This window comes from Heptranchias perlo, chromosome 7, assembly GCF_035084215.1.
Source record: "Heptranchias perlo isolate sHepPer1 chromosome 7, sHepPer1.hap1, whole genome shotgun sequence".
NCBI lineage: Eukaryota > Metazoa > Chordata > Chondrichthyes > Hexanchiformes > Hexanchidae > Heptranchias > Heptranchias perlo.
The window spans coordinates 38,452,535-38,471,835 of NC_090331.1; the positions used below are offsets into that span (position 1 = coordinate 38,452,535).

The following is a 19,301-nucleotide window of genomic DNA, read 5'->3' on the forward strand; positions in this document are numbered from 1 at the left end:
TGTACAGTATTGGTCTCCTTATCTCAGGAAGGATATACTTGTCTTGGAGGCGGTGCAACCAAGGTTCACTGGATTGATTCCTGGGATGAGAGGGTTGTCCCATGAGGAGAGATTAAGTAGAATGGGCCTGTACTCTCTGGTTTAGAAGAATGAGAGGTGATCTCATTGAAACATATGAGATTCTGAGGAGGCTTGACAGGGTAGATGCTGAGAGGCTATTTCCCCTGGCGGGAAAGTCTAGAACTAGGTGGCATAGTCTCAGGATAAGGGGTCGGCCGTTTAAGACTGAGATGAGGAGGAATTACTTCTCTCAAAGGGTTGTGAATCTTTGGAATTCTCTACCCCAAAGGGCTGTTGATGCTGAGTCATTGAGTGTATGCAAGGCTGAGATAAATAGATTTTTATACTGGAGGGGAGTGAAGGCATATGGTGATCGGGCAGGAAAGTAGAATTGAGGTTGAAGATCAGCCATGATCTTATTGAATGGCAGAGCAGGCTCGCAGGGCTGTCTGGCCTACTCCTGCTCCCATTTCTTATGTTCTTACGTTCTTATGGACGTCCTGCCTCAGCTGAGGGGAAGGAAGTTCTACAGTGCATCAGCTGGTAGCACAGGCTGAAGACTTCAAAAAAGTGTTAATGTTTAAAATGTTTAAATTCATAGTATTAGTCAAAATAGTCATTTAAATTTAAGCCCCCCCCCCCCACCATGACCTATAGTCAGCATTCCTTACACCCAGCATTTTTAGGGTGCAGATGTTGGGAAATAGTTGGATGGATGTCCAGTTAATCTGCTTTTTTGTGCTCTTGAGAGAGGAACGTTGGCCAAGGCACCAGAATTCCCAATACGCATTCCTACTTTGTGAAGCTCTGCCATGGGAGCACTGAAGATGAAGATCTACCCAATATGACCTCATGCCAGTAGGCAGTTTATCCAGTTTTTAATGTATTAGTATTGTCACCCAGTAAATCATAAAGGTGGGTGTGTAAAATTATCATGCTGCAGGCACCTGAGCTAAGGAAAAGATCCAGTTCTACAATTACAGCTTTTGTCCTTCTAAACTGGAATGGTGTCTGATGAGTATATTTTTAACTATGTAAGTTATAGTTATTGACTTCTCAAATGCTACACATTTTTGTTTTGTTCATTTTAAATATAGTATATTTTTGTATTGGAATGCGTGCGTGCAGGTCTTCAGTGTTACTGTTGTTCCATTTGTAAAAATACAACATGGGAATTGTAGTTTTCTAAATAATTTTCAATGTACAAGAAACATTCGCACTACACTGCTGAAAATGCATGCGCAATATATCATCACAGAATTCTCTAGCTGTAATTTGAGATTAATATTGATGCAAAAATGTTAAAGCTGCAGAAAATTGGCTCCTTTCAGAATAAAGGTGCTTATTTGTCCAGGTTCTGCACATATTAACGCAACAGATGACATCTGTAAATGTATCAATTTACACACAGGCCTCAAAGAAAATTCACGTGCTGAATTCCCTTCTCCCTCTTTAGGTCTTTTCTTCCCTTAAGAATCATTGCTCAGCCAGGCAGTCAACCAGTTCCCAGCCAGTCTAAATTGACCACCAGGTGGCGTGCAAGATCAGTCTGGGGGTGACACATTATTGTTCCCTCCCAATTAAGCAACTGCATGGCCCTCACTTAGTTTTCTTCCTTAAAGGCACATAATGGATTGTAAGATCGACATGGATTGAAACAGTGAAGATGAAATAGGTTCTAATTACCATACATTGCATTGGAACACCAATGCACATTAAAACCATTCTGGCCTGATATCTCAAGGAAAAGTAAAGAGCAGGAGTGGTAAATGATTTCTGGCATACATTTAAACTAAGCAAAGGAATTGAATATGGATTTTTAAAAATGCTTTTGTAAGTAAATTTTTTACTTCCAGACATTGTATTCATCTTCACTAGATAAGAGGATTGTGCTATTAAGGAGGAGGTAGTAGCGATATTGGATAGGATAAAAATAGATAAAGTGGAGGTACTTAAAAGATTGGCAGTACTCAAAGTAGAAAAGTCACTCAGTCCAGATAGGATGTATCCTAGGTTACTGATGGAAGTAAGGGTAGAAATTGCAGAGGCTCTGGCCACAGTCTTCTAATCCTCTTTAGATATGGAGACATGCGGGAGGATTGGAGGATTGCAAATGTTACACCCCTGATCAAAAAAGGGGAGAGGGAAAAACCTGTCAATTGCAGGCCAGTCAGCCTAACATCAGTGATGGGGAAACTTTGAGAGACTATAATCTGGGACAAAATTTATTGGCACTTGGAAAAGTATGGGCTAATAAATGAAAATCAGCATGGATTTGTTAAAGAGAAATCGTTGTTGACTAACTTGATTGAGTTCATAAATGAAGTAATGGAGAGGATTGATGAGGGTAGTGCGGTTGATGTTGTGTACATGGACTTTCAAAAGGCATTGAATAAAGTATCACATAATAGACTTGTTAGCAAAATTAAAGCCCATCAGATTAAAAGGACAGAGGCAGCTTGGATACAAAATTGGCTAGAGGACAGAAAGCAGAGAGTAGTGGTGAACGGTTTATTTTCAGACTGGAGGGAAGTATACAGTGGTGTTCCCCCAGGGGTCACTATTAGGACCACTGCTATTTTTGATATATATCAATGACCTGGATTTGGGTATAGAGGGTATAATTTCAAAGTTTGCAGATGACATGAAACTCGGAAATGTAGTAAACAAAATGGAGGATAGTAACAGACTTCAGGAGGACATAGACAGACTGGTGAAATGGGCAGACACATGGCAGATGAAATTTAACACAGAGAAGTGTGAAGTGATGCATTTTGGTAGGAAGAATGAGGAGAGGCAATATAAACGAAATGATACAATTTTAAAGGGGGTGTAGGAACAGAGAGACCTGGGGCTGCGCTTGCACAAATCTTTGAAGGTGGCAGGGCAAGTTGAGAAGGCTGTTAAAAATGCAAATGGGATCCTGGGCTTTATTAATACAGGAAAAGTGTACAAAAGCAAGGAAGTTATGCTAAAGCTTTATGAAACACTGGTTAGGCCTCAGCTGGAGTATTATGTTCAATTCTGGGCAACGCAGTTTAGGAAGCCTTAGAGAGGGTGCAGAAGAGATTTGCTAGAATGGTGCCAGGGATGAGAGACTTCAGTTATGTGGAGAGACTGGAGAAGCTGGGGTTGTTCTCCTTAGAACAGAGAAGGTTAAGGGGAGATTTGATCAAAGTGTTCAAAATCATGAACGGTTTTGACAGAATAAACAAGGAGAAACTGCTTCTAGTAACAGAAGGGTTGGTAACCAGAGGACACAGATTTAAGGCGATCGGCAAAAGAGCCAGAGGCGACATGAGGAAACATTTTTTTTACGCAGCGAGTTGTAATAATCTGGAATGCACTGCTTGAATGGTTGGTGGAAGCAGATTCAATAGTAACTTTCAAAAGGGAATTGAATAAATACTTGAAGGGAAAAAAATTATAGGGCAATAGGGAAAGAGCATGGGAATGGGACTAATTGGATAGCTCTTTCAAAGAGCCGGCACAGACACAATGGGCCGAATGGCCTCCTCCTGTGCTGTACCTACCATGATACATCAAAATAAAACTCAGCATGGATTCTTTTTCAAGTGTTACTATCACATTTCAGGTTAGAACCACACACAATCCTGTACCAATGCTGGCAGTCATGTACTGTTGCTATTGTTAGTCTGACTGGCATTTTTGTCTAGTCCTTATTTCAATCAGATACATTTTTCCTCAGGCTTACATTTCAAGTAAAATCATTTTGCCTATTTGATCTCTTTCACCACTGACTCCCATGTCCAAAATATTGCTCTCAGTTCTTGACCTTATAAGCACATATTCTTTACTCTTTTTAGTCCAGTCTAGTCAAGAGTGGAAGGAGGATGTAGTAATCTTAGACATTAGTGCCCACAAACCAGCAACTTGCCTTCGAGCTGTTTTTTTAAGGTATTCTGTCTGAGTCACGCATAGAGCATATCTGTGGTTCCTATCCACGTAAAAAAGATCTTATAGTAAGAAAAAAACACGAGAGAAACCTCGCTGATAGCAGTAGCTCTTAAAACGTGTTAAAAGCCCTTGCTCCTCATTTTTCTGAAGGTTCAAAAGAAGGAACATCTAGTCCAGCCTCCACCCATTTCACAGCGCTGAGTACCCAAACAAAAAGTAATGAATGAAAACCTCTGGTGATATAGACGACGGTATGCTGTCCCACCTTATCCTCCTCAGATCTTTCTATAGCATTTGATATGGATGATCATATGGTTCTCCTCCACCCCTTCTTTGCTTTTTCCCAGTTACAAGCGCCTGCCCTTTTGTGGTTTTACTCCCACCTTTTTCAACACAGCCTGCCCACCTCTAGCGATGGCTTCTCGTCCCTCCCCTTCTCATCCCTCCCCTGCAATATTCAAAGCAGCAGCCAAAATAATTGCATTATGTGGGCCAATGGATCAGGTCTGGACATGGTGAGAAACAATTGTAAGGATAACGGATGATGTGAGGAGATAACTAGTTGAAAATTAGAGGGCCAATAAAAAAGGGAGAAAGGAGGCAACACTGAAAAGAAAACATATTGCAAAGACAGTGAAGGAGTGAAGGTCCAACTCAGGGGATGACAACAACTGGACTAACAGCCAGCACAGGAGAAACAGCAGTAAACCAAGAGCACAGACAGGGTCTGGAGTCAGCGAAGGATGATCCAGATTCATATCATAGAATCATAGAAAGGTTACAGCACGGAAGGAGGCCATTTGGCCCATCAAGTCCGCACCGGCTCTATGCACGAGCAACCCAGCTAGTTCCTCTCCCCCGCCCTATCCCCGTAGCCCTGCAAATTTTTTACTTTCAAGTACTTATCCAGTTCCCTTTTGAAGGCCATGATTGAATCTGCCTCCATCACCCCCTCAGGCAGTGCATTCCAGATCCTAACCACTTGCTGTGCAAAAATAATTTCCTCATGTCACCTTTGGTTCTTTTGCCAATCACTTTAAATCTATGCCCTCTGGTTCTTGACCCTTCCGCCAATGGGAACAGTTTCTCTCTATCTACTCTGTCTAGACCCTTCATGATTTTGAATGCCTCTATCAAATCTCCTTGCAACCTTCTCTGTTCTAAGGAGAACAACCCCAGCATCTCCAGTCTATCCACGTAACTAAAGTCCCACATCCCTGGAATCATTCTAGTAAATCTTTTCTGCACCGTCTCTAAGGCCTTCACATCTTCCCTAAAGTGCGGAGCCCAGAACTGGACACAATACTCCAGTTGTGGCTGAACCAATGTTTTATAAAGGTTCATCATGACATCATATGGAGGAGAGGGAGCTGATTGAAGCTAAACTGAGGATGATCCAGAAGGTTATCAGCTGAGTTCTTCTTTGGAACAGGTGGCTGGAGTCTTTCTTTGCCCATTTTGGCTTCCTTTTTGTTTCTCAATGTATTTGTGTTTTATTTGGGCATTTCTCAGATCACTAGGCACTTTTGCTATGAACTCCACTATGACTCCGAGTCAGCTGCAAGTCTGGTTTTCTTTTTGCTGGGAATAAACTCCCATATCTTTACTGGACTCCAGTATTGCCATGGTTGTTATTAAACATTTTTTTCCCTTTAGTATGATGTTGTTAGTCCTCGTAGCCACTCTGCAGCTCGGGCAGGATTAGACAGGTTTAGTGGGTTCTTGGTTACACGTATTTAAGGGCTTCATTTCACTAAAATTTGTTTTCTCTCTGCAGTTGGTCTTTCTGCATTTGTAACACAGCTAGAAAACATTTTTTTCAAAGGGGGAATGTTACAGATTCACCAATCACTAGGGTAACTACTTTATCTAGCTCACCAGTGAGAGGAATGCAAACTCAGTATTAGAAATGGTATAACTATGACCGTGCTCCTCAGCAAACATGCAGTTATTTTACAGATCCATTTTATTATGCTAAAGAGCTAAAGCTTATAGTGAAACAATGAACAGGAAATCGTGGCTGGACAGTGCAGAAACTGAAAATTCCAACCACTGTTTCTATTTGGGTTGTGTCATGTGTTTATTAGCAATGGTGAAACCATTTTAAACTGCAAGGAATCAGATAACTATCACACACAGAATGTGTGCAAGGAATCAGATAACTATCATTGACAGAAACTTGGCCCAGTTATGCACTTTAGAAAAAAATTCAAAGTACATAAACTATGATGCTCTAAAATTCTAAAGAGAATTTCAATTGTTCAATTTTCCAAGTACAGTGGATAGTTGGTCTCAAACTACTTTATGCATTTTCTATACAAATGTGGTTAGAATGAAGTCGCTCGAGTAAATTTCAGAATGGAAGCATGTTTTGTATTGGTGTTTGCCCTGCACCATCTTTAACTAAAGATCAGTGGCTCCAATCCTTTAGAAACCTGGATCTCATCATAGTATGAATGCTTTCCAATAACTGTCAATTTGTTTTTAACAAAATCATTTTAAAAATTCTTTGCACATTATTCAACTACTTTTATATGATCACATGTGGAACTTCCAGAAGCTGTTCCTTTCCAGTCAATTATAGCCCACAACATGGGGCTCCCAATATCTATTTATTTCCAGTTATACCTACACCATTTCAAAGATTTGTCCACAAGCATTGGAAGATCACCTGGAAGATCTTCACTTGGCTTCTTTAAAGTAAGAGAAAAGAAATCAGGGAACAATCTGTACAATAACTACCAGAGATTGGGGGAAGCATACCCTCCACAAATCATAATGAAACAAACAAGTATATAGTAATGATGGCTATTGCTGGCAGAATGGAACAAATCATCAGGGCCGGGCTGGTGATCGCTTGTGCTACCCCTCATTTTCTTTCAGGTGGTCAGCCTAGTGTTAGACTTACTGCTCAATCCATGCAGTTTCAGCACTGGGACCAGGAACTTTACCAAACTCTGGCAAGGTCAATGTTGGAGGGCACCAGCGGGTGCAGTCCCAATATAACCGCTGGGATCATGGACCTTGCTATTTTGTGGTCTTTGTTCTTTCTTCCAGCGGTTCTTTGATGTTAAGTGAAGATTTTTTTGGTTTTCAAGATACCATATTTCTTTTCACCTCAGAATTAATTTTACCTCAGAACTACGGCCGCACATACCCTTTTCAATATTTGTATGAATAGGAAAATTGTCTGAAGAGGTCAAGTTGTTTTGTGGAAAATTTAACTAAAATACACACACAGTTGCACATGGGGAGTCAAGTCCAAGAGTACTCTTCAGGTGAAGTATGGTTAGAGGACTTGATGGATAATTGGACCAGTGAGGAGAGGAGAATAGAGAGAAAGGAATGACATACAGGGGGAGGGAGATCTTTCGATGATATTGCGATCAGAGGGGACTGTTGGGGGAGGGGCATCCGATATTTATTTTTGAGTCTTCAATCAACCGATATTAATTGTGAAGAGGCCAACCTTTTGTTTATTTACCTAATTTTCTACAGCCTGGTTCAACATTCCCATATTTAGGCATCTGTTCGTTGCTGCCAATGTTGTCAGGAGGTCTTTAATTTTTCAACAGCTCTGATTTTCCTTCCCTCCCGCCCCCAATTTCCTGATTAATTAGGACATTTCTAGTGCCCTTTTACCCTTTTTTTGGGACCCTCCTGCAGCAATGTTAAATTGAGGGTCTACAGGGTGGACCTGCCTGTGACATTATGTTGTGTAATATAATGCTGATAATGCTATCTAATGGTACAATGCCCTTGAAATGTTGTGACCATACTCTTTTTTTAATATATTATATATATACACATATACACAATTATTGTGCATTTCTCCAGGAAAGTGAGTAAAGATTATTCAAAAAGATACTGATTTCAGGGGGAAAAAACTTATGTTTAAATAGCGCCTTTCACAACCTCAGGATGTCTCAAAGCACTTTATAGCCAATTAAGTACTTTTGAAGTGTAGTCAGTGTTGTAATGCAGGAAACACAGCAGCCAATTTGCGCACAGCAAGCTTCCACAAACAGCAATGAAACAATTGACTAGATCACCTGTTTTAGGTGTTGGTTGAGGGATAAATATTGGCCAGGACACCAGGAGAATTCCTGTGCTCTTCTTTAAATAGTGCCATAGGATCTTTTACATCCACCTGAGAGGGCAGACAGGGCCTCAGTTTTAATGTCTCATCTGAAAGACAGCATTTCCGACAATGCAGCACTGCACTGAAGTGCCAGCCTAGATTATGTTCTCGAGCTTCTGAAGTGGAACTTGAACCACACAGCCTTCTGACTCAGAGGTAAGAGTGCTACCACTGAGCCAAGGCTGACACCTAGATAAAGGAAACTCTCGATATCTGAGCCAAAGAGCAAAGTTTTCAGTATTTTAAGAAAAGTCAAATTACTTTGACAATTTTAAAATATAATCAGACGTCAGCTGAAGAATGCAGCCCACATTGACAAAGCCAAGTCTCACATTTGCAGCTAATTACCTGTACAGATTGCTTGTGGTAGCGATAGTGAGCAGCAGTGTTATGTGAGGAAGCAATCTCTTGTGATTCAAATTGTTTCTTCACGCTGGCTAGGCCTCCAGGCAAGGCTCGAGCTTCTTCTTCTGGAGCCTGACAGAATGATGACAAATGAATATTAGGCTGTTGTAAATCCCTTTGAAAACAAAATTGCTGCTAAACCCTGAGAATCTTAAACCCTGAGAAGCCAGTGTGTCTAGTTTTTTTACCAGTGGTTTTTATAAGATAATGTTTAGCAAGGTCGTGAATCACAAAACAATTTGTATAACCAAGTACAACAAGCCATGTTAGTTCATCCAAACTTGAATTCTTCATTGCAGATTCAAACCTGGTACTGCAAAAGTTCCATTCTCCAACTATCTGGGAAGGGGGTAGAAGAGAAAGAGAGAACAGACGGAGGAGGGAAAAGACAAAGACATTCCGGATTTAGTGAGCTGAAAAATTTTGCATTAACCAGTTTGAATGCAATTTGCAAATGTTCACTTTGCTTCAGCAGCACTAACTTATTAGCAAAAAAAACTTAAAAATGCAATGTAATAAAATACGAGTTTGTTGACCCCAAATTATTGTTCAGCACTTTCTTGCAGTGCAATGTTAGCAATATTACCATACCTTTGCAGGAATTGTAAAACTTGGTGGAGAAAGCAAGAAATTACCAGAGAAAACTAAACCTTCTAATAAGATTTGATTTACCTGGAAAACATTGGAACCTTTCTTCCACCCTACATCGGTGTTTGCAGGGTAATGTTACTGATTTAACTTGCAGTGATTTATGTTGCAATCAGATGAAACTCTGCATTTAATTACCAGAAAGCAAACTGTACTGATGAAGACTGTTGCTTTCAGTATTTAACCATTGTGTTTCCATGTTTCACTTCACATAATTCTTTCTATTTTTGGACACAAACAGGGCAAAATTCGACTTAGTCGGTAGTGCAAAACAGGCGAGTGCAAATCGGCAGTCTGTTTTACACCTCACACGATTTTCTTTTCCATGGCCTCCTACAATGCTTACTCTACAGTGCATTAGTGGGCATCTTGAAGTTGGGGGAAAGGCAAATTTTAGAGGCAGTGTGACAAAAGCTTTATGGTTTTTCGAGCTGACCGCTTTCTTGATCTGAGAATACTTGGTGCTGATACTGGTGACAAATGCAGGAAAATATCGTATTCTTCAGTATTAACAACACACACCTTGATGATATATGTTAACATACTAAAGGATAACATTTAAACTTATTGATGTTACCAGCTAATGCTTTAGCTTCAACAAACTCCATCAGTACTTCAGCTAAAATGGTACATAACACATTTTACCATTCGTTGTGTATTTGATATATTTCAGTGTTTGCCAAGAATCGGCAAAAGGCTGACATTGATAATTATTTCAATATGTACACAATTGTAGGAAAATAGGTAATCTTAAAATGGCAACTTTTGCATATAAATCTAGCAAGGTCATGTAAATTGTTGGAATGAGATGCTGTTAGATGTATTTCAGATTTTGTAATATGGTTAAGTAGATGCCCCATTAACCACCGCCTCTAGGGTGAAGAAACAAGCACTGCCATAATTCTAGAACCCATCTCTCTAAATAACTTATTTTTATTGCACAGGTAAAAAAGATATTTTCTTAATTGCCTTGTGCTACTGGAAGTCCCCATCCCCCTCCTCATTTTTTAAATTAATGAATAACAGCACAGAGTCACTTGACATGACAGCACACTGAAGAAATGCCAAGAAGCTTTAGCTCATGGTATCAACCCTAACTCAGTATATGGGAAACATTCCATGCCTTGTCCACTGAGGACATCCCACATTTGTCAATCTAACTGACAAAGACATTGAAGAAACTCAATGCATGTCTGGCAGCATACGATGCAAAATAAACAGCCCTTCCATCAGCTAAGTTTAGCCCACTGCATGTCACCTGTCAAGGAACAAAGCTATATAGGTCTTAACAAGTTGTTGCAAAAGAAATGACTATAAGTTCAAACTACTTATAGTCATTATACATACACAAAGCAAGTTAGAGTATTTTGGCATCACAAAAACGTATTCCTTCCATATCATAGAATCATAGAAAATAGGAGCAAGAGTAGGCCATTTGGCCCTTAGGGCCTGCTCCACCATTCAAAATGATCAAGGCTGATCGTCTAACTCAGTACACTGTTCCCACTTTTTCCCCATATCCCTTGATCCCTTTAGCATTAAGAAATATATCTATCTCCTTCTTGAATATATTTAATGACTTGGCCTCCACTGCCTTCTGTGGTAGAGAATTCCACAGGTTCACCACCCTCTGAGTGAAGAAATTTCTCCTCATCTCGGTTCTAAATGGCATACCCCGTATTCTGAGACTGTGACCCCTGGTTATGGATTCCCTGTCCATCGGGAACATCCCCCCTGCATCTAGTCTGTCTAGTCCTGTAAGAATTTTATATGTTTTGATGAGATCACCTCTCATTCTTCTAAACTCTAGTGAATATAGGCCTAGTCGACCCAATCTCTCCTCATACGTCAGTCCTGCCATCCCTGGAATCAGTCTGGTAAACCTTTGTTGCACTCCCTCCATGACAAGGACATCCTTCCTCAGATAAGGAGACCAAAACTGCACACAATACTCCAGATGTGGTCTCATCAAGGCCCTGTACAACTGCAGTAAGACATCCCTGTTCCTGTACTCAAATCCTATCGCAATGAACACCAACATACCATTCGCCTTCCTAACTGCTTGCTGCACCTGAATGCTCACTTTCAGCGACTGGTGTACAAGGACACCCAGGTCTCGTTGCACCTCCCCTTTTCCCAATCTATCACCATTCAGGTAATAACCTGTCTTTCTGTTTTTACAACCAAAGTGGATAACCTCACATTTATCCACGTTATACTGCATCTGCCATTTCTTGCCCACTCACCCAACTTGTTTAAATCACATTGGAGCCTCTTTGCATCCTCCTCACAGCTCACATTCCACCCCAGCTTTGTGTCGTCTGCAAACTTAGAAATGATACATTCAGTTCCCTCATCCAAATCATTGATATATATTGTGAATAGCTGGGGCCCAAGCACTGATCCCTGCGGTACCCCACTAGTCACTGCCTGCCACCGTTTATTCCTACTCTCTGTTTCCTGTCTGTCAACCAATTCTCAATCCATGCCAGTATATTCCCCCCAATCCCACGTGCTTTAATTTTGCGCACTAACCCCTTGTGCAAAATCAAAAGCCTTCTGAAAATCCAAGTACACCACATCCACTGGTTCTCCCCTATCTATTCTACTAGTTACCTCCTCAAAAAACTCCATTAGATTTGTTAAGCATGATTTCCCTTTCATAAACCCATGCTGACTTTGTCCAATCCTGTTAATGCTTTCCAAGTGTTCTGTTATCACATCCTTTATAATAGACTCTAGCATTTTCCCCACTACTGATGTTAGGCTAACTGGTCTGTAATTCCCTGTTTTTTCTCTCCCTCCTTTTTTAATAGTGGGGTTACATTTGCCACCCTCCAATCTGTAGGAACTGTTCCAGAGTCTATTGAATTTTGGAAGATGACCACCAATGCATCCACTATTTCCAGGGCCACTTCCTTTAGTACTCTGGGATGTAGATTATCAGGCCCTGGGGATTTCTCAGCCTTTAGCCCCATTAATTTCCCTAACACTTTTTTTTTACTAATACTGATTTCCTTCAGTTCCTCCCTCTCACTAGACTCTTGATTCCCTAACATTTCTGGGAGGTTATTTGTGTCCTCCTTTGTGAAGACAGATATCATTTATAAGTACATGTTTCCTTATAGGCCATACCTTTTCTTGTCACTTTAGCCATCTGACCTCAAATGTAAGATGCCTTTGTATTGATGTATAATACAAAATGTATAAGATGGCTATGGGGAAAGAGCAGGGGATTGGGACTAATTGAATAGCTCTTTCAAAGAGTTGACACAGGCACGAATGGGCCAAATAACCTCCTTCTGTGCTGTAAGATTCTATGCATTATACCCCTGAATAAATATTTGGTTAGTTAGCAAACAGTCATATTTGCTGGCAGCCAGTTGACCGCAGATAAAGAAACTGAATCTTCACTATGATCAAAAACACAATTTAAAGATAAATTACACTTTAACCTCACTTAAAACAAAAACTCAACTACTTAAGTATTGTGAATAGTGTGAATGTTAACCATTTTCCATCATGCAGTTGTTTTGAAACCTATGTATCCATAAGACTAATGTAAAGTGGGGGAACAAGGTCATTATTTTTTTATTTTAAAAGAGAGCTTGATATATATTTATGCTCATCATAAGTTGTTTCTGCACCAAACCTCAAAGTCTCCCAGTTTACATAGTACAGGATAGCTGCAGTTACACTGCATCTTTAACATTGGTACTGTGCGGCGTGGGCATGTGTCAAATGGAAACTTCGCTGAAACTAGCTCCCAGTTGAAATGGACCCCCAAACTCATTTAACTTAGAAGGCTTACCTTCATTGGAGTCCAAGAATATCACATTGGTTTAGGCTGGAGTCAAATTCATCCCAGAGGTGAAAGGACAATGTTTTGACTCACTATGGCACCCAAACTTTAACAATGTATTTTGGTCAGAAAATCTCTTCAAAAATAACCTTTTAAATAATTTAAATACAGCACTGAGCAGTAAGCTATTGCAACATATTGGGATTGTGAAGCTGCTGTGACTCAGATAAAGCCCTTTAGTACTGGTCTTGTTTAATAAAAACATTTAATAGTTATCAGGATGGGCTTAAGTTTTGATCTTGCATCCACCGATATGTTCATGGGTCAGCACGTCCAAGAGGTTGCCACTCTCAGCCTTTCGAGAATGGTTATCTGCTGAAAGCAGAACTTGGATGAACACAACTCCTTTGCAGCAAAATACGGTAAAGATAATTGGAAGCTTACAGAGGTCTTAATTTTGAAACATAATTGGGGAGTAAAATGCTGACATAATGAGGGTGAATTTCACCATGGGCGGTTGCCTGAGTTTCTTTTCCATTGAAGTTGATGACCTTGCATTTCCCCACATTGAACTCCTTCTGCCATAGTTTTTCCCACTTACATCTGCCCACATCTGTCTATGTCCCTTCATTACTTCCTGCTCCCATCCACACAACTTACTGTGCCTCCAAGCTTAGTTGGATATACAAATCTCCATTCCTTCATCCAAGTCATTAACATATATATATAGAATTATATGTAGATTTTATATATGCTAATTATGTATAATTAACATATATGATTAAAAGCTGTGGCCCCTGTACAGATCCCTGGGAAACATCACTTGTCACATCCTGCCAATCAGAATGTATTCCCTGTATCCCTACTCTCTTTCTCCTACCTTCCAACCAATTACTGACCTGGGTGTAAAACGAGCTGCCGATTCACTATCAACTATTTTAAGTTACCGCCCACAATGAATTTCACCCCCGGGAGCTTTGTTCATGTGAAACTTAAGGCAGCCTTATGTGCGGAAGCATAGCTCCTGCACTTTATCAACCAGAATTACTCAGTTATAAATATTTAAACAGAAAGCAGCCACCACAAACATTCAAACTCTGATAAGTGCAAAATGGCATCATGTTTAACTCCAGCATTGTATGAGTCATATAATGCACAATTGTATTTGGCAGAACGTTATCACTACTTAAAGGATTTAGTAGAGCTTACAAGGCAAACAAAACCTCCCACCCAGAGAGAAAACAACCACACTTCATCACCTGTGTACTCCCTTTGAGAGAATCATTTCCAACTCAGATGGGGTACTCTGATCAATATAAAGACCCAAAGAAAGCACTAAGAGTTAGGGTGTGGCATACTTTTCTCTTTCAAAAATTTCTGTCAAGATAATGAAATATATATAACTGTTTAAATTTAAAATCTAGATAATGTTTGGTAAATTTGACAAAGTGAAGTCTTTAGTTTGATTGCATTTCTTGCCCATAAGTCAAAGGGATAAAGGCAATACAGACACAGAAAATTTCCATTAAATCATAGCAAACAAAAACAAGAATGCCTTGTGTATTGCCTTAGTTTTGAGTCCAAACAAGGCAGGCAATGAATTTCTCCTCTTCCTCCCTACCCTTCCACCAAGAAAACAAAACCCAGCATTTGTCCAACTTCTACAGCTACTGGGATTCAAGTTGTCCATGGTTTTGATGAAGCTTGTTTACTGATCGAAGGCAAAATACATCAGTCTTTATACAATACAAGAGAATACTGAAGGACATCAACATTAAAATTTGGCAATGATCAGCTTTTAAAAAAAAGTAAGAATTCTACTTACGGCAACTGAAGAGCTACTGCTCTCCTTCTTAGAAACAGCTGCTTGATACATGGCCAATCTGTCCTTAAGTGAGACAGTCTCCTGGATATCAAGAGGCACACCGTCAGCCTGACTAGGCTCATCAGATATGACAGCAGCTGCAAATGAGAACACAACTGGATTTCAAGACTTTATAATAGTCGCTCATTAGGTCACAGACAGATAGATGTACTATCATGGTTCACAATGCTAACCCTCACCTCCCATCCCCTCTCCATTTGGGGAGAGGATAGAATGAGTCAAAAACCAAAAAGGTAGGAGACCCTTTTTTTTTTAATAATACACGTACCTTGAGGATGGATGAGTTTTCTTTGTGGTTAATTTTCTCTAACAGTTAAGTTATTTATACATGGTTCTATATTGCAAGACACAACAAAAATATCTCAAAGCAAACTGAGCATAGAGGATTGTGGTATTAGGAAAGAGCAGGCATTGGAACCTTCTATACATCCAAGCAACAAATGGAAAATGACTTGCAGTTGTGATGTACTTAGATGGGGGACTCTAATACAGGAAAAAAAAGCACAACATAGAAGTAGTTTGAACATAACCGTTCAGCCTCACTGTAGCTATGACATTATTTCATATATTCTCAAAGGATTTTCAAAGCTTTTGTATCTATTGCTGGGTCTAAAGCTTCCATGCAAAGCGCACTTTTTAATCATTTTTAAAACCATATTAGTTTAAAAAAGCTGACCAAAGTAGTTACTTTATCTAGAGATGCGTTAGTAGCTATTCTACCTTGATCATTCCCGAATGGTTCTTCCTATCCATCTAGTTAATTACCACTTAATGACACTTACATTGAAAACTCGGTAAACAAAAATCACTAAAACCTGCTGCTTAGCAGGTGCCTCGACAAAGTCCATTTCAATATTAGGATTTTCTTTTGCTACAGCCCACAATGGAGCAGATTTTCCACTAGCAAACCATCTGTTACAGGACATGTTGGTGACCATAAAATTCTTAAGTACAAGTGAGTGCAGCAAGCCTAAGTACTGGTGTGGATCACTTCAAAAATCCTCCCTCCAGACTCTCTCATTTGATTATAGAGCCACGGTCGAAAAATTCCTGCTGCCGGATCATGTATTCCTGGCATGTATTCCAGGAAAACATGCTTGTAAACAACCAACAGTGATTATATCATATCCTAAATTTTGAGTCTCTGCTGGTGGCGAGGTACCTTGCTGGTCGCAGTCAGGAAATTGACCCAATGTTGGCTTCAATGCAATCTGCAGTTACCTAGCTTTGAAGAGAAACATGGACCAGACTGCTGTCTCTCCAGACAATGCCACATCTGGTCTATGACAGTAGATGTTTCAGAAGGTGGGCAGAACCAGGTAGCCAGTGTAAACCACACATGGCCGTATAAATTCAGCTTTATCAAGCTTCAATTTCAGATATTTGAGCTTTGCCTAGCCTGGGGTGATGGTGGGGTTAGGAGAAGAAGTGTCAAGCCTAAATGCAGTGAAAGGAAACCCAATGTGCAGGCACAAAACTGATTCTGTAGGCAAGTGAATGAGCGGTGCACCCACTCTCCCCTGTTTTAGGGATGGCTAAATAGATATGCAGCTGCATTAGGTGGGTGTGAGGACGGTTCCCAATTTGGCACTTCAGAGCATCCTCCAAGGAGGGCACCCAGGCATCATTCATGGTAGCAGGTGATAAGCAGGCTCAGCATTGCACACTAATCTGCAGGGCTTGAGACCAGGTGGAGAAGAAGAATGGACGTGAAGGAATTTGGCATGGAAATAGTACCCATTTATATCATGTGTTCTGTGGATGGCCCAAGGGTTGCTTGGTGCAAAGTGTTGCCTACTCCACATGTGCTCTTCCCCTATACCCTTCTACAATCTTGCTGCTTGTTCTTTGAATCTTGTGCATACCCGTGCCTCAGGATTGCACACCATCAACATACATAGAATTGGAAACTTTGCCATAAGACCATAACACTTCAAGTCCTTTTAGAGCAACTAAACAATGCTTATATTACAAGATACTGTGTGTAATAGTTTTGTGCTTGAGTGTATGCATGTGAGTGACTGAGAGTAGAAAAAAAGAAAACAGATGTTTTGGATGGCTCTTCCATGGGGAGATTGCTCTTAAGTGCCAAACATGGCAGTCCACCTGTGACTCACTTCATACAAGGACAACATCTATAAATCATCGTGTGGAGCCCAACATTTCATAAGTCATTCACCCTCAATCCCCTCAGCTTGCTTGTCAATGGAAAATGCAGCCCTTTAAATAGCAGTAGGACTATTTGGAAGCTTCTGAAGATGTACAAGTGCTACTACAGGCAGCCTGCTGTGCATATTCAAGGTCACCATGTATAGAGGGGGAAAAAATGCAATCGCTGAATTCCATGCAGGAACAGTTGTCCAGGAAAACTCATGGGGATATCCTGCATCAAACCATTCCAGCACAATTATACCCTGACAGGTTTTCTATCCTCAAAACTACAACTAATCAATGACACTTCTCACCATGGAAGTAAGTAAAGATAGGTCAACTGATAAATAAGACCAAATGGTCATGTTCCTACAATTCTGTTACTGTACAGTGCCAGTTGATATCAATTACTATTATTGATTCAGTTTCAGTTGCTCTATTTAAAAAAAAAATTTTTAAAAATAAAGAGCAGAACAATGCAAGTCCACTGTAGATGGCAGCACTGTGCATTTGTTACAGATTTTTATGTTGCAATTTCTTGGATGCTCTGTCAAATAAAGTTTTCTCTTTTGAAAACAGTGATTAAAACAGAATAATTTTGTTTATCTTTTCGGCTTTCTGAAGGTGCAACCCCAGCTGAATACAATTAACAATTTACCAGTTTCAGTAGTTTGAAAATAAGCGCTCTGATTGACAGAACACAAATCTAAATTAGCCGCAAGACCCCACACTATTGAGTTTCCAGTATCAGCTCCATCATTGTGGGGAAAGCACTAATAGAACGGCAAGCCAGAATCAACACTAGCAGTTCAGCAACCTACTTCTCAATCACAGTTGCTGTATGGGCCAAGTCTTATAGAAAGTAGGCAGCTAGTGGATAACTCATAAAAAGAGATTCATACCCTCACATAACATCCCATTTTCTCAGCAGTAGACGTTCACACTTTGGAGAATAGTTTCTATTTTTAACCCCAGTCACTTCAAATGGTTATATTGTTATTTTGTTTTATTTGATGGAATTTGCCAGTCAATATTCATCACTAACATGGCATTTCCTTTATTTTAAACTAACTGGCTACATCAGATCAGAACAATGTTAAAGTGGAAATTTTAAGTATAAGCACTGTTAAACGCATGACTCTTACACGGTGCCTGTAAAGGCTTGTGCAGAGACCATTAACAAACAGCCCTGACCAAGATACTATTTAGTAGAGGCAATTTTATGATTCTCTAGATCACAATACAAAAACAGAAGAACTTCTTTGACAAACACAATCTAATATATTAAAAACATTTTCCTCCCCCACATTGTTTAGAATAATTCCCAAGTTACAGTAATTCCAAATACACACTGGAGGCATGTGGCTGACAAAGACTGCCAACTGATCACAGTCTAAACATTTTAAATTTTAAAAGTTTTAAAAATTTTAACCACCCAATAATGAGTTTCTCTGAGTTATGACTAGATTGCAATTGCAAACCTATCAGGGTTAATGCTATTAGATCTGATACTTGAGCAGCAAACTCTTAAAATACCCTGTGTCACTTTTGTCACTGTTTTAAAAAGTAGAGGTCACATATTTGCGGTATTGGTCAGACAGTTTAAAAAAACACAAGCAAAAATACTCATGCAGTTTTAAATTGATTGGGGGAAATATGGTTCTAGAATAAGTGTACCTCTTATTATCAAGGATGAACATTTGCCATATATTTCTGTTAAAAAAAAAATGCAGTGATAGACTTAGGATATCTTATGATGAGCTGGGAGTAGAGTCAAGGGCTCACTTAACATGGGAAGGTGAAGTGATCACAGTGGCCAAGGGGGCCTAAAATAATTCATCCCATTTTGAATGATGAACTGACCCTATAGAAATCCAACTTTAGAAAAGTGAGAGTCTTGCTTTTCACATTAATCAGCAGATTTCTGATTACATACATGCACTGCAAGATCTAGAATATTAATGCTTAACAGCAGCTTCATTTCATGACAGATCTTTCAATGGATAATTAACATGACCACCCCATTTGAGAAAGCAAGCATCAAATCAACGATCACTGATAATAACACTGTTAAAATCGGACATTTCAACCAAGCCAGTTAAAATAATTATATAAGCTGCGTACAAAGAAATTTTACACCAAATAGTCATCAAATCTAGCATAGCCATTCTCTTAAAAGGTTATCATTTTTTTTAATAGCTGACGAAGAATGATGTGTATTGTTATTGCTATTTTGCTGTCAAAGTTCCTTGATAACAGTCATATGTTGACTGGAATGACATGCAGATTAA

General features: G+C 39.7%; 1 protein-coding gene across 4 annotated transcripts in view; it reads right to left on the reverse strand.

The window, feature by feature from the left end:
* xirp2b (xin actin binding repeat containing 2b) overlaps positions 1 to 19,301 on the reverse strand; it is a 125,363-nt gene that overhangs the window by 33,432 nt on the left and 72,630 nt on the right. For all 4 annotated transcript variants that reach the window (XM_067987353.1, XM_067987352.1, XM_067987354.1 and 1 more), the window contains 2 exons: positions 14,800 to 14,936; positions 8,468 to 8,596 (listed from right to left, as the gene is read on the reverse strand). In XM_067987353.1, coding sequence (XP_067843454.1) covers positions 8,468 to 8,596; positions 14,800 to 14,936 — 266 coding nt within the window. The remainder of the gene's footprint in view (positions 1 to 8,467; positions 8,597 to 14,799; positions 14,937 to 19,301) is intronic.